The sequence below is a fragment of the Sturnus vulgaris genome, chromosome 3, assembly GCF_052056855.1.
Source record: "Sturnus vulgaris isolate bStuVul1 chromosome 3, bStuVul1.hap1, whole genome shotgun sequence".
NCBI classification, from domain to species: Eukaryota; Metazoa; Chordata; class Aves; order Passeriformes; family Sturnidae; genus Sturnus; species Sturnus vulgaris.
In genome coordinates this window covers 9550426-9566255 of record NC_142245.1, presented here as the reverse complement: position 1 = coordinate 9566255, position 15830 = coordinate 9550426, and the positions used below count along the sequence as shown (strand labels likewise).

At 43.3% G+C, this 15830-nt stretch overlaps 1 protein-coding gene across 2 annotated transcripts in view; it reads left to right on the top strand.

Moving 5' to 3' along the window:
* Positions 1–15830, top strand: part of SPRED2 (sprouty related EVH1 domain containing 2) — a 59232-nt gene that overhangs the window by 9653 nt on the left and 33749 nt on the right. The window contains exon 1 of one of the 2 annotated variants that reach the window (XM_014893154.2): positions 15706–15737. The exons of the other annotated variant lie outside the window; for it this stretch is intronic. Within the exon in view, the coding sequence (XP_014748640.1) occupies positions 15721–15737 (17 nt within the window). The 5' untranslated portion in view covers positions 15706–15720. Of the gene's footprint in view, positions 1–15705; positions 15738–15830 lie in introns of those variants that run through there. 2 annotated transcript variants of the gene reach the window in all.

Here is a 15830-nt window from a genome sequence, read left to right as displayed (position 1 = left end):
GGATGATCTTTCTCCACCTCAAAGTTACAATTATATGAATGTGGTACGTGTAGAAATGCTTAGCAGACAGCAGATAAAGGGGAGACAGAAATAGGCTTATTTTGATGCCTTGGATTGAATGCCAAAAGAGTTCGTGCATCCTGGGATTGCCATGGCCATCTTGCATGACGCTGGGCTGGATGATGTTAAAATGTGTGCTCGCCTTAATATGATGTTTTTACCCAACTTCTCTCCTGTGCTTGCACATTAGAAATCTTGCTTCTCTCCCAGGCTTTTTACTGTGTCCTAGGAATAACTGTGCCCAGGGGCCAGGATCTAGCCAGGGTTTCCCAGTTTTTGGGTGTGGAGATAGCAATTGGTGTGCCAGTGACCTCAGCTGTGCTCATCTTCCCTCAGTGAGCAGTTGAGGAGCTCTTTAAAATCACAGCCTATGAATGAAAAAAATTACAGCTTAACAAAGGCTGCCACCAGCCATTCATTTGGTTTGGTTCTGCATGCGTGCCTTTAAACAAGAGTCCTGAAATAAACTTCCAGTGCATGCAGAACACCCCCTCTTCATTCAAAATCCCCATAATCAGAAAAACAGTTGCTCCCCAGAGTTAGTAGCCACATGGACTGTTTTAGAAATGGTGGTCCTGAAGATCCATGAATTGAAACACAAGAAGCCTCCATTTGATGCAGTTTTATCTTGGTTTGGCTATGGAGCACTGAAATTCTGCAGTGCTTAGTGCTTCTACGTCCGTGTACTCTGTATTTTCTAGTTCAGGAACTGTAGACTAGATTAATCGGTTGATAGAATTTGGTGTTCCATCTAAAAGTCATTAAATAATACAGCTCGCAGCTTTGTTGCTGGTGGGGTGTTTTGGTGTTGTTTTTTTTTCTCCTTCCCTTTACTATATCCCTAAGGAAGCGTGGGCTGCCTTTATCAGAGTATTGGTGGAATAGCTTCCCCAACCTTTCATAAGGTCAAATAAAAAAATAAACAGCCCTTCTTATGGGAAGGAAGGGATGGAGAAAGAAGAGTGTTTGTGTACACTTTCCCATTCATGTTTTAAAGAGAAAATATATAAACTTCTGAAGTCAGTGCTGCGTATCTCGTGCCATTACAGGAGTTGAGAGTTGCAAGCCTAATTTGCTTGCTCAGCGCTGACTTAAACAAAACCAAAGGGGAATAGCAGTGAGCAGGAGAGGACTTTGCTGCTTTGGGTTTGCCTCTGTTGGCCAAATGCACTTCACGTTCTGCAGTGATGGAAGCAATAAAATCACAGAGTGATTTTGCTAATCGATTCTCTTTGAATTGTGAATGTAACTAAAATTTCTATGTTGATTTGGGGTTGGGTGATACGGAGGACAAAATACATTCTTTTTTCCAGCACTTAAGTATTGAGATTTTAAAAGGCATACCTTTTGTGCAGATTTCATATAAAGAAAAAGGAAAGGCAGTTAAATATTATTAGACTGTTTCCCTCTTTGGCTTGCTCTCTGCTGCAGGAATGGGAGGAATAATTTCTCATAAGACCGTTTACCAGGTTTTGTGGCTCTACATGAGTCTGGTACCCTCCTGAACATAGTCAACTGCAAGTAGTGCTTGCTTCTACATATTTTAAGAAGGAAAAAATTGGTCTGATTTCTGTTCTTGGGGTATGAATGGCAGAGGTGGGTCTGAAAATGAGCATCCCTGGTTGGACATTATTCAGATCATCGTTCACCTTGGCTATACCTGCTTACAGTGTGGGTGTTTAAAACAGCCATGTGCTGCTTTTGTCCATTATAAAGAAAACCCTGTCCTGTAGGAAGCCAGGGCTGGAAAACCCAACTGCTTTGCAAGAGGCATCTGGATCTGTTGTCTCTGACCAGTTATCTATGGAACAGTTAGACACAGTATATAACATAAGCTATTTATTGTGAATAATGCTGTGAAGAACTCAGTGATGGGCTCCAAGGAGCTAGCTGAAAGCTGCTGCTGCTGGTTGCAGAGAACAGTCTTGCATTTGGAAGAGGTTGTCTCTTGAAATGGTGAACATTAACTGTTCTTCAGTTGAGAACCAAGCATCAAAGGCAGATCCTTTACATCCTCTCTCATCTTTATATGAAAGTGACTCTCCAAATCTTAGCATGCATTAAAAAATACTTGGTAGGTAACTACTAATGTTACTTCTGAATGTGGTTACCACTAGATTTATTTTACAGTGGATATTGCAGTAAACATCCCTGTGTGTAATGAGAGCAGTGGGGAGAGGAGGCAAGAATAGAATGGCAGAGAAATTAATCTTAATTGGTGATGGGTCAACAGAAAAAATACGAATTTTTTTGTACTAATTAATTTCAGCTCATGGTTTTATTAACTGCCATGATGTGAATTTTGGCCAGTTGGGTCACCCTTTGCTAGAGGGGACACAAAGAGGCGGTGACTATTTTTTTTTAGATCAGTAGAAGCAAATCTTCTTTATGTCTGCAGATGATGTCTTCCAGTGTTGGACAATGAGAATCTTCCTTAGCTTATCATTGAGGGGTGTGGTCCTTACCAGATACAGAGCACCTAGCTATTTCTTTACCTGTTAAGCCTTATCCTGTTTTACGTTCTGGATTCTGCACTTTTTTAAGCTCTCATTTCCTTAGGTGGATGAAATAAATGTTGAGCTCCTTTCTTCTACTTCCGTGTGTGACTTTTGTCAGCAAGAAACTTCTACCACTTCCTGAACTTCTGAGTGAAGCCAGCTCCTCAGAACAGAAAAGGGAAACTCCTTGAGAGCACTCTCCAGCATCAAAATGCCCCACATAAAAGCACGTTTGTACGTTTTGTTACGAAGGAATTCCTGGCCATACCCGGCCCTAAGTAAATAGCCAGGGAGAGGCAGCTGAAGCATGATGGATGGTGGTGGTTGGAGAGCAGGGACGTGAGGCGTGGAAGTCTGCAGTGCAAAGCAAACAAGAAAGGAGACTGCTGTATTTTACAGAAATGGTGTTGGGTTAGGACAAACCTGTCTGATGCCTAAACCTCTCCTCAAGATCTCATGCAGCAAGTACAGAAAATGCAGAAAAGCTTGTTGATTTTTTTTTTTTAACCCATAGATAAATTTTCCTGTTATGTCATGCATTTCAAGACATTTAAAAATTATAAGTATTGATCGATGAAAGAAATAACCCCTCTGGGATATTTTGCTGATTTGATGTTTTGCTTCAAATTCTGGGCAGCAGAAAACTTAGAAAGTTTATAATCTTTTTCTCAGAGATGTATTGTATAAGGTCCAGGGCAGTTCTACCTGTAAATTGACAAAATTGTCCTTAGAGCTCCCGAAGTTAGTGAGATGTCAGAAAACCAAGGAGGGTTTTTCTTGGATGGCTTCAATGGGATTGTCCTTAGTTGAGCGCCTGTTTCAGGCATTTCTTGCTGTATAATTCATGAAGTGGATTTAGAAACTCCCTTGACACCTAAAGGGAAATCTTCGAATCCCAGGAAAAAACATACAACTGGATGTCTTGGTTTGAAAGACAGGTATGGTCTAAGGAAAGGCAAGAGCCCCCTTCCTGAGATGCGGAATGCAACCCCCTCCCTTTTAATTATTTTAGGTCCAAATCAGAAGCCTTCAGGAAGGAGATGTGGGGATAAGGGTAACAGTTCTTTACTGATATCTAATAAGGCAGAAAAAAACCAACAACAGCTATAAAAATTGACAACAGAACAGAACAGTCTAGCTCCGCTCCAGTCCCTTCTGGCCGCAGGCCGTCTCCCTGCGCTCAGTTACCGGTGCTGTGGGGGCAGGGCAGGTCCCGCGCAGTTGAAGAGGGCTGGGTGATGGCGGCTGCGGCCCAGGGGTGAGCGGGATGGGAAAGTGACTCCCCCTCACGGTGTCGGTCGTGGTGCTCAGCAGGGTGTCCGGAGATAGTAGGGTGAGATGGGAGAGCAGCAGAGCGATGTCCAACGGCAGGGAGCGTGGATCTCAGTGCTGGGATGACAGGGGAGATGACAGATCGGAGCCCGGACTGTCCTTCCACTCCACGAGCCAAGCGAGAGAGAGTCCCCCGCTGGAAGGTGCTGCGTTACAGGGAATGTGAATGAGTTTCGTCAGTTAATTGAATGAAGAAAAGTTGAAAGGTTTGTGTGCTTGTTTACAGCTTATATATGTTCTTGCTATTTTATATGTAACTTACTCTGAAAAGTAGACCTTAAACAGGGGGGAAAGAAATACATAAAAGGCTAAAATCCAGTCCCTGTATATTAATTTTATTTTGGAAAATTTTAAATACAGAAACTTCTTTTGCAGCACTGTGGTTTTGTCATTCATGAGCTAATTAAGATGTTAAATATATTAGCCTCTTCTGTGCTTAAAAAAGATACTTGCTTCTGTATGTGATAACTTCCCCTTTGCAGGATAAGCCTAAGTTTTGTCGAGAGTGCCTTGCTGGCATCTCCAAGACTCGTGCAGGCTGTCCCCCAACTTTGCATAGCACAGCACTCTTTGCTTTTGTTGTCCATGGTTATACCTCTAAGTTTTGTGAGTGCTTTTTGACACTCAGCACTCCTCTGCCTTATGGATCATATTAATATACAAGTCAGTTCATGTCATGGAGCAGAGTTGTGGCAGAGTGGATTTTTGTTAATTTTGTTTGTTTCTTTAGCTAGGCAGTGTGCTGACTCTGTTCTTCCTTTTGGCTAAAATTAAACCTCCCCACCCCATGCTTCTCTCCCACCCTTGGACTTCTATTACATGAGGCATGAGAGACATGTAGAACAGACCATAGGTTGGCATGAAGTTTCAATTACCTATTAAGTTTTTTTAGCTAGGGATATGATCTAATTAAGCTTGAAGAGCATGCTTGCCCCAGGTGAATAGAAAGCCTGCCCGAACAAACGTTGTGGCACCATGCAAAAATTACTCCCTATCAAAGGAAAAGCTTAATTTTATCCCTACAAATCTAAATGGGATGTAGCATCTTCAGCAGCCCATGGGTGCAGGTTAAAATTGATAAAAACAGCTGTTTGGAGACAGTGTAAGCACCTCTGGGCTCACCAAAGCCCTCTGTGCCCATTCCACAGCAGCATTTCAGGAAAGCAAGTGAGGAGCCTCTTGGAGCTTTCAATGCCACATGCTTGGTAGAGGAAGTCCCAGGCGCTATCCAGGAGTGGGATTTTTGAAATAGAGCCTGTACCATCCTCCATACTGGCAATAGCTGGTCATTATAGGTATGATGGGTATCTGGAGTCCCTGGCACCAGAGCTCAGCCTTCCCCATCACTACCTTGGTTGGCAAGAGAGTCCAGAGTCTGTGCCGTGCAGATTTTTGAAGTGGCTTGAATTTCATTGTTGTTGTGAATTTATTTCTCGAGTCATTGGCATGCCCAGTACTTATGGACCTCAAACACTGGTTGATTAATGGATAAGGCAAAAAATGCCCCAAGCAGCCAGGACTGTGCAAAGTGAAGAAGCCATGAGATGTCCCAGGACAAAAGTCCAATGCTTTCAGCATCATCTGGCTTACAACTGTCCTGGACACTGTGCCCTATCACCAGAGCTCCCAGAGCTCAGAAATTGGATGAGGCACCTACCATTTTGTTGGGCTTTGCTGTTACTTTATACTATTTTTATATGCTTTGAAGAAAAGGACTTGAAGAGCCAGTCAGTGACTTCTGAAAATATCTCTTGAGTATTGAAAGACGATGGAGCAGCACACTGCTGTATTTTGCTAGTTGGCTCTCTACTGATGATCTGCCTCAATGGCAGGAGTCAAAGTTCAGTACTTTTGTGGAAGCATTGCACAGGGTTTTTTGTTGGCTCATTCCTTCGTCTGAAGCAAAGAAGGGCTGAAGTCAGGATATCTGGGTGTCATTTCAGAGTTGAGATGACTTTTCTGGGTGACACATCAGGGTGGAAAGCACAGGAAGCCTTGGTAAGCACTGTATATGGGTGCAGCTGCTTACCACTGCCTCAAGTATTTAATTAGCCAGAAAGCATGAACTTCAACAGTGTTTCTGACAGTGATTTCCTAGAAGCTGGTGTTCATGGGCTCCGTCTGTTGTTGTTGTCATTATTATTCTAGTTTCTGCTTGTAACTGATGTGAGTTGTTTAATTACCAATACCAGTACTTAACAGGAGGAGTTACAAGGTGGTGTAGAACATTTGGTCCCATAAAACCCTGGTACACAAGCATACGTAGGGCAGATAAACCCAGAAGGTAGCAAAGGTAAAAACTGATCTATTGAAATTGCAGTAGTTCAGCAGGATTTGAATGTAAGTAATCATGTGCAAAGGAAATGTGAATTGGAAAAAGGCGGACGGGTACCCACTGATGACCATACTGTTACAGTCACTGTTCTTAATACAAAAGCAGAAGGCATGTGGCTTGATGTAACGTGTGTCAGACAAATAACAACTGCTTAATATTTGATCCGGTATAGAGAAAGTTACATATTTGTGTGCAATAACCATACAAATACCATCTGCATCATTATTGCAGTTGTGATAGAGGTCAAATCCAAGTGGAAAGCAGGGGGCTGATGGTATTGCACTTGCATTTTCTTAATGTAGGTCATTTTCCCCCTGATAGTTAACTAACATCCACTAACTTGGAAATTTAATTTTATTTTCCTAAACAGTGAGTGCCCTATTCAAAGGGATGACTTTCAGTGGACAAAAATAATTCAGTTATAAATGGTACTGAAGAGTGAAGTGATTAGGACATATTAGGAGCATAAATATTTAAACCTTTTTTTCAGGTTAAGTTAAACTTCTTTTCTGCATTGATGGCTTTCTGTGCTCTGGGAATTCTGCAGACAGATTTGAATTCTGCTGTTGGGTTGGCATTGAGTACATGTGCATGGCATTGGTTGCAGTTGGAATTATCTAAATTACTTGCAGGCTTTTGCAAAAAGGCGGAGAAGTTGATTCAAAAAGATCCTGAGTGAAAACAATTTGATGTGGGGGTCCCTGTCTTCCACTCTTTCCGCCTCCTTTAACAGCAGAAGACCCCTGGACAGTGCTGTGCCTCAGCGTGACTCACTTAAGGAAGATGAGTTATGTATAACAGGAGTCTGAGGGCTCCTTGTGATGCTGTCATGAGTGAACTCTAGATGTTTCTGAGAGAAGCAAAGTTTGGTGTCTCCGAAGTGATGAGTTCTGTTCAAACGTTGGTGACTTGTGATGGTCTGAAAACAGCTGTTCCACCAGGTTGCTGCAGAAGTGGTGGTTGTCCCCAGCACATGCCAGCTGCATCCTTGTCGTTCACAGCAGTGATGGTTTTATTTTCATTTGAGCAAAAACTTAAGGCAAGAAAGTCCAGAACAACTTTTCTGTTTGTGGCCAAACCCTTCATTTCCAACAAGTACTACCTTAATATTGTTACAGTAAATATACCAAGATACATATCTGGAGGGAACGCCTAGTCCTATGTCTGTGGGGGAAATGCAACGTGAAAATAACTTGATTTATTGGTGTCAACTACAGAGTATTGTCCATGCATCAATTCATAATGGTTTTAGATGAGGTGAAAACTGAACAACTATGTTGGTTAGAGAAACAGCAGATCTGTAATGTGCAGAATGGTCTCCCCATCTGACAGCTCTGGGGACCTGGTTGAGGAAACTCGCTGCAACTGCTTTTGTATAGAGAATAGTATGAGCTGTAGATGGAGGCTTTGCTGGTATCTTAAGCTTCAGAAAAACAAATATTCCCTCAAAATAACATAAAAAAATAAACTTCCACTTCTTCCTGTTTTTATAGTTTGCTTGTTGCCTCAGTGTCATGGTTTTGTCTCCAGTACTGTAGATTGTTAATCTTCAGAGGATCAGGACCTTCATAGAAGTATTTCTTGTACATGTTTATCTGTCTTTTTAACAAATTAGTATCTACTTGTTCTCCTCTGAATTTTCCTGCAAATAATAAGAAACTCTCCTCTCAGTAATAAGGCTTTTTGCTAGAAAAAATATCTAGATGAATCATTGCCAAGGGTTAAAGTACCTTTTTTATTACTTCGTTGATGGCATCCTTTAGGACATCTGCAAGTAGCACCAAATTCTAGAGGTCACTGTCCTTGTGTTAGTTTTGGCAAAGCATTGTTTCAGCTAAACTTCATTTACTTAGTTGTGAATGCATCTGGAGGGCTCCTGTCTGAGTGTTAGCTGGAATTCCAGTAGAGAGATGCTGCTACGTCCTAGGCTTTCTCTTGTGACAGCCACAGACTTCCACCTAATCCTTTAGCAAGGTGAGCATTGGCCATTAGTCGACAGAAAAGTGCCTGTTTTCCACATCCAGATGTTGCATTGCCCTGTTATAATGGGATGGAAGCAATCTTTTCAGCTGCTACACTACTAACTTTTGTTTCTTATAGCTAATCTCAACACAGTTTGCGAGTATATGCATTAAATGTGGGAATATATTCCTCCTAAAACGTGTGTCTGTGCGCACCCATGTGTGTTGGAAGGGGACTTAACTCCCAAGTCCTCGCTGGATTCATTGCAGCCCAAGCACATCTGGGCAGGGTGAAGACAGGAGGAATGTGATTTCTCCCCCCTCATAATTGATGGTATGCATCATCCATGCATTTCCAAGGGAGAGCACTGGATTTGGATGAGTAACTGACCTTCCTGCTCAGCTATTTCGAAAGGAGCTGTCATCATCTGACTCTGTCACCGAATCTGCTGGAGCTGGGCCTGTAAGTCAGAGCTGATTCTGACACTGCCTCGGGTCTCCGTGGTAGAATGCACTGGGTGGTGTTGATATCCACAGCATCTTCTCAGCATTGGCCTGGTGGTTCCCAGGGCTGTCCCTGTGCTGGAGGCAGCACAGGTTGGGCAACAGCCTCCTCATGGTGCTAGCTTAATAAAAAGGCATCCCTGGACAAAGGATCAGCTTGTGGGCCTTTGCCCACCTTGCAGATTAATGTTGGAAATATCCCTTTATCACACTCAGAGAGACGTGGGGGAGTTTCCTTTGTTTTGGGTTTGGGGTTTTTTTCAGACAGCTTGTCAACTTGTGATTTCCCATTGCGGTGCAAACTGTTTAGCAAAGTCTGTACTCATCTTGCTGTTTTCTCTGAATATTAATTTCTAGTGGAAAAGAAGGCCTTGCAGCGCAGTCCTGACACATTGTTCTTCTGCTGCTATCTTGTCTGGGAGCCAAAACATCCCAGTGGAGTCCTGGGCATAGGGTTGCCCTCCCTTTGCACAAGTACAGCACAGACCCATCTTCAGACCAAGGCTCTTCCTTGCTATAATTTCTCTTGCTCCAAGATACTAGTGGGCAAAGTGGCAGAGACAGATAAGTCCTCAAGTCAGACTTGAAGCTGGATGAAGCTGCCTTAAGGAGAAAAACCCACGTTTGTAGGTGGAGCATAAAAGGCTAAGCATGCACCTTTTGTCTTTGGAATTAAAACCCTAGTTAAATCTGAGTTTAAGGGAGATGAAAAAAAAAATGAAGCCATTTTGGATTGAGATAAACACTTGCGGTTTCATTATCATCTGCTGAACATGCGTAGAGTGGTTGTTACACAGCTTGAGACAGAGAAAAACCAGTGTGAAGTTAAGAAAAAAATCAGAGTATATCTTCTTCCTCCCTTGTAGATACTTTAATAATTTATTGGAAATGGACAGTATATGGCATAGATGGGGCTTTGTCCAAACATAAAAGGTAGATGCTTTCTTCCCACAGATCTTCTGCAAGGAGATAATGCTGCTTCTCTTTGGGGTTCATTTTTTGATGCTTTTAAACATGCTGTGGCCATTTAAATTAATAGACTTGCATAAGCTGTTAGGATTTTTTTGGTCTGATGTTGTGGTATTCCCTAATGAATCCAGATTTGAGATGGCAGCTCCCAGCTAATAGTGAGTATACCAAAAACCTTGATGGGTCCAGTACAGGATGAGAAGTTGCTTCACTGTATTTGCTGCTAAAAGGAAAGACCGTGGAAGTCTTTGATCTCCTTCATATATATCAGGGGATTCCAGCTGTCCATATACTGAACCTTTTTGGAAGGAATTGGTGTGAGAGCATGAGCATGCAGCATTGTTGAACAGCTCATCCTTACCTGCCAGAATGAGACAATAGGATGACCCCAAGATGATTCCCCTGATTGATTTCTCTGCTGCATGCAAGCAAAATCCCTCTTGCCAGGGACACATTCAGCGGGCACTTGGCACCACCCTATCTTTCAGCATTTAAAAAATTCTGCCTGTTAAAGCAGAGCACAGGAAATACAAGTCATTAAATGCATGTGACAGTGTTTTGACCCGGCAAAGGACAGTGGTAGGGAGAGAGGCACAGGCATGCAACTGCCAGCATCTTGAGGAAACGCTTGTTTGTTTGTCGTTTTTCCAAAGCACTGGCTGTGCAAGGGAAGCGACAGCAGAGATGTAAACAGGAAAGCTGGCTGCAGGGAGAACGAAGTAGGGGTTAGGAGATGCACACAGTTGGCCAGAGGAAACCAAAGGTACTGGTGAGACATCTCTGCCTGCTATAGGACTTAAATAATAAAATCAGTAAGCTAAGAAAAAGAATCATAGAGCCATAAAATGGTTTGGGTTGAAAGCACCTTAGAATTCATCTTGCTCCAAAGCCCCTGCCATGGGCAGGGGACATGTCCCACAAGACCAGGTTGTTCAAAGCCCCATCCAACCTGACCTTGAACACTTCATCAGTGAGGCATCCACAGCTTCTCTGGGCAACCTGTGCCAGTGCCTCACCACCCTCTGAAAAAAGAATTTATTTTTAATATTTAACCTAAACCTGCTTTCTTCTTATAGCCATTCCTTCTTGTCCTACCACTGCATGTCCTTATGAAAATAGTTAATGCTGGATGTCCTGATCCAAGGCAGGCCTGGTGACACTTGGCGTACCCTTTACAGGAGGGGAAGCTTGTCTTGTTTTTTCTGTCCTCCGAAGGAGGCAGAATGTGAGGATCACTGTCATAAATGAGCAGTAAAATAATTCCCACATTACTAAAAATGAAAGTCGGATCATAAGTGTTAACCATCTGCCTTTAAGTCTATAAAATAGCAGCTTGTTCCCAAGAGTATTAAAACAAAGAGCTGAACAAGGTACATTTTAAGGGCAAGATAATGTTTTACTAACACTGACAGAGCAGCAGAGCTATCCTGAAAACTTCAGCTGGTTAGTTCAAGTCAGTCCCTGGCAAAACAGAGAACTGGCTGACAGGAAGCACAGTCAGCATCCAATTGGAGAGTATGAAGCTGGAACTGGTCGGCATGGTTTTATGGAGTTTTCACTGATTTTAGGAATGTAAGTGGATAAAGGTTATCCTGGTGTCTGCCTCTCGATCTGCAGGTGGTTTCACCATGGAATATTGAGCTGTGGTGTGGGGCTTTCCAGCATATAGTGCCAGCCCTCAGAGGGCAGGGAAGGTGATTTGAAATCTAGAGGGAAGAAACTGGAGAGCACACAAAATGATATCTCTGGTTTAGGATGTGCATAATTAGTCTGAGAGTACTTACACAGTAAAAAAAATTATGCTAAAAAAAGAGAAAGCAAAGATGCAGTGGTTAAAAGACTCATACTTAAGTACCTCTACTTTGAGCTAAGTATTAAAGTGGAAAATAAAAAGGGAGGAGCAAGGCCTTGGTTTTTCAGTAGCTTGTTTTTTAAACCAGTTTCCTATCAAGAAAATGAAAGTTTACAGTGTGCCCTGTGATGACTGAGGCCATGTCACACAAATAAGACAAAGTACAGGGTTAGATTTCCTGGAGTATATTACAGCTGTATGTCCAGGTATCAATTAGGAGCCATGGAGGAAGGGTTTAATTAGAAGAAAAGCACATGAGGCTTTTCCAGTGTAGAGGAGCTCAGTGCATGTCATTTGTGTAACCTCTTTTCTGGTCACGTATGTTTATTTGGAGTCAAGTAAGACGCTCTTGGCGCTTTCCTTTGATCTGTCTGCAGGAAAATGAAATCCATATGGCCTCCACCCAGATCCTGGCTGGAAATACCCATCTATGCTGGGGTCATTATTTGTTGTCATACATATGTAGAAAGGTCCATTCTAGGGAAAACATAGTAATGATATGTAGGGAGGAGCATTTTGGTGCTCCCGAAATGTTCAGCAGCGTAAAGCATATCATAAAATCTCTGAAGTCCTTCCGAGGAATCTACTTTCGTGCTCTTTTTCCTATTTTGCCATACTTCCTGCTCTTTCCTACGACACAGCTTAATGAACCTGGTATTCAAGAAAGCTTTGTGGACAGGGGACAGCATAAGTGCAATGAGTGTCTCAAGTGCTGGACATAAAACTACACTGACCGTGTCTATGAAGTCTTTTGTTAAGACTTGTTTGTTTGGAGGGCGTTTGATTGACTGGGGTTTTTTTGTTTGTTGTATTTTGAGTTTTGTTATTTTTTTTAATTTAAACAAAAATGGAGAAAAATTGCTTCCTTTACCTCCTACAAGGCACAGCAAGCTGTGTTTAGGCAATAATTGCTGTGGTTAATCTTGAATGCTACACTTCAGGTAGGTTGCCTGGTGTTCCCAGAGGGTGAGGCATAACAAGTTTCAGTATTCCCAGAATGGGCCTGGATCTGCAGATACACAGACACCTCACACTGGAATTGCATCCTGAGACATCTTTGTGCTCGGTTCACAGCTGCCAGACCCTGGTCCCGGGTGCTCTGTTAATGTTTTGCTGCAGAAGTTCAGCCCGTTGACATGACTGCTGTTAACAAGGTGACTGAATTTCATTCTCCTCAACACAAGTACTCCAGCAGCTGCAATGAAAATGGGCTCCTCTTGCTCCAGCCACTGTCTCAGCTCTTTGAGCTATGCTTGCAGTTGGCTGGCAGGCAGGAAAAGGCTGATCCACCACCTTGTTGGTTCTCTAGGTGCAGTATTTACTTTGGGTTTCTAACAGCAGAACCCTGTAGCAGCATGAATTTTGCTGGGAAATGGGGAAAATGTTCATATGTTGGCACAGTCACTCACCAGTCCACGCTAGGAATTGCAAGGAAACTTTGGAGGATATTTCACTGTAGCACCAAGCTAGTAGAGTTGAGTGTGCAATCTGTTGGACTGGGCAGTATTTAAGGGGAAAAATAATAATTATTTTAATAATAATTTTTTTAAAGGGCAGTGGCATTGCCAGTCTAGGAGCTGAGGTTTGTTAGCTTAGCCTTAAGGTTAAAGAACATGTGAAAAAGTGAGAACCCAGCCAGTGAGTAATTCAGTTGATGCTGATCCAGTGACTTGATATATGCTTCCCTTTAGAGAAAACCCTTTGGACCAGGGCTTGAAGCCAGCTGAATGAGTTGGTGGTTCTTCTTGACTGATGCAACTGCTTCTGGTGTAGACAAAAGGCAAGGGCATTATTTCCATTGCTATGGATTGAGCATGCTGTAACATTTTAACAGAGAGTATTTTTAGTCTTTCATTTTCACATGCAGTGTTTGTCCCCACCTGCTCGTGACTCTGGGCAGAGCAGCAGCTTTACAGAGATTACCCAGGTAATGGCTCAACCCAGCCCCATGAGCTGAGAGCTGCCCTGCAGCAGCTGTGAGATTGTGGTACCTGTACAGTACAGTGTGATGGCTTTTCTATGTAATTTATCATGCTGGACCTGTTTGTTGATGTTGCTTATCTGTAAGAACCTTCTGATGGTCCCAAGTTTCTCTGTGTGCTGAACCTTGAGTTTTTAGGAACCAGTGGCAGGATGGTCTGCAGACCAGTAGGAAGGCAAGAAAACAGGAAAGCTGTGGGAAGATGTAACTACTAAAGATGTTGTTCCAAAAACACGATTACAACACAGCTTATTCAAGGATAGTTTTGTCTTGCACAGAGAGACTAATTTCATCTTCCCCCATCCCTTGGGGGAAAAGCTTTAGAAACTGGACTTGCAGCAAAAAGTGCCAGGCAGCTTTCTTGAATTTTTCTGGTTGACATTGGGTTGGACTTGTGTGCTGAATTCTTGCTGGAGACAGATGAGGATTGAGCTGATGGGTGCTGCATTAAGCATTGGAAGGTAAAACCGGTGTTGCCACAGAGCTTGAAGAGGTAAATGAGGTGGCAGATTCTGGCACATCTGGATAGGATGAGATGTGGACTGGGGATATGCTAAATTTAAAATCTGAAATCGAAAAAAAATTCCCATGTATTATTTTTAATACTTGCGTAGCATGATACTCTGACTAATGATCTAATCCATTGGTTGCAAATGCACTTCTACCAACGCAGACTATCCTTTGGCCATTAAACTAAAGATCTTTTTATGTTGTATATTGAAATTCAGTAAATGCAGCTGTTTGTTGATACCACTGTAACAAACTTCGCATGCTTCCTGTTGTCTTCATCATGGCTTTGGACTGTAGCTTGATTCCATTGTCATTACAAATCCAGCCAAGCTGCAAATAGGTGCCTGCAGCTGCACCTGCACGTGTGCTTGCTGCGTGCTGGAGAGAAGCAGTGAACAAATGTCAGTATGTCATAGAATCAAAATGGTTTGGATGGGAAAGGACCTTTAAAGGCCATCTAGTCCAGCCCCTTCTCATGTCCCAACATCCTCCATGCAGCCTGATGTCTGCTCACTGAAGCTAGGTTCAAGCCTCGTTGGTCCTTAGCTCAGTATTTCCATGGTCCAAGCATGGAGTTTTCAGGAGCACCTGTGATTTTAGGTTATCTGTGTCTCTAAAGTGGGGATGCAGCTTTCCTCTGAAGGATGCTTGCAGGCAGTATCACCTCAGTCACCATTCTCCGCCTCGGGGAAAAAAGGATTTTTGTCCCAAATCAGGATCAAAACCTTTTGGATTTAAGGCAGACAGAAGCAGCTGAGCCTGGAAATGTTAGCTTTCTTCTCCCCTCCTGCCTAATCATCAGCATAGATTAGTCCAGAAACTGGGCAGGTATTTTTAGAAGCTGCTTTCAGTTTTTATTCTTGTTATGGGTGCTGAGATGTTTCTGCTTTAATGAAGAGGGCGTTAGGGATCATCTTAGAACTTGTGGCTAAGCGGGTTGTGAACGTTTCTGAGCATCAAGGAAGTGTTTGAGACACAGTGTCCAAAACCAGGCTCGTGTGCAGGGATGTCACTGTTGGCACTTGAGTTACATGGGCTGCCAGCAAGGATGGGGTATACGAGGATCTATAGCTGATACTTAGAGATACCAACTCTTTGCCCGCTGGAAGTATTTAAAACCCCATTAAAAATTGTGATGGAGGCAGACACATTGGAAGACTGAGTGCTTCCTCCAAGCCTTCCGAGTTGTTTGAACCCTTGGTCCCAGCGCTGCGTTGGCAGCATTTGGGAATAAAGTGCTGACGGACTATCAGAGGAATGGCACCTGCATTCATCTTTGGACCTGTTTGCAGCCCTGGGTGTATGGGTGACGCGCCTGCTGGGCTGGGGCAGCTTCTCCGCAGCACGTTTGCCCGGTCAGCTGCTGCTAAACACCCTCATCATGAGTTTATGGCAGTTGTATCGTCATTATTTTTTCCCAGCCTATAACCGGGGTGGGGAAACAAGGATCTTTGGTCGATGTTCTCTTCCGAGCCAGGAGGATATTGCGAATGAGTAATGGTCCGGCTGGGGCTGTAATGTGCAGAATACCTCTGGGATGAGTCACGCCGCACAATGAAGCACATCCCTCAAGGAGACTGAATCACGCATGGGGGGAAGCCGCCTGCCCGCCCGCCCGGCAGCAGCCAGCTGGGACACGGGGCAGCCAGCACAGACAGGGAGGCTGCTCGTAGCAATGGTGCTAAAACGGAGCAGTAAAGGTTTAAAATGCAGAGGAAATGGCATCCCCCAGCAGGTAAGCGTGCTCTGGCTGCGTATAATTCTATATTTTTTACTCTTGGGGGTTTTTTTCCATCTGCTGTCCCTCATCTGCCCCCACAGCCCTTCT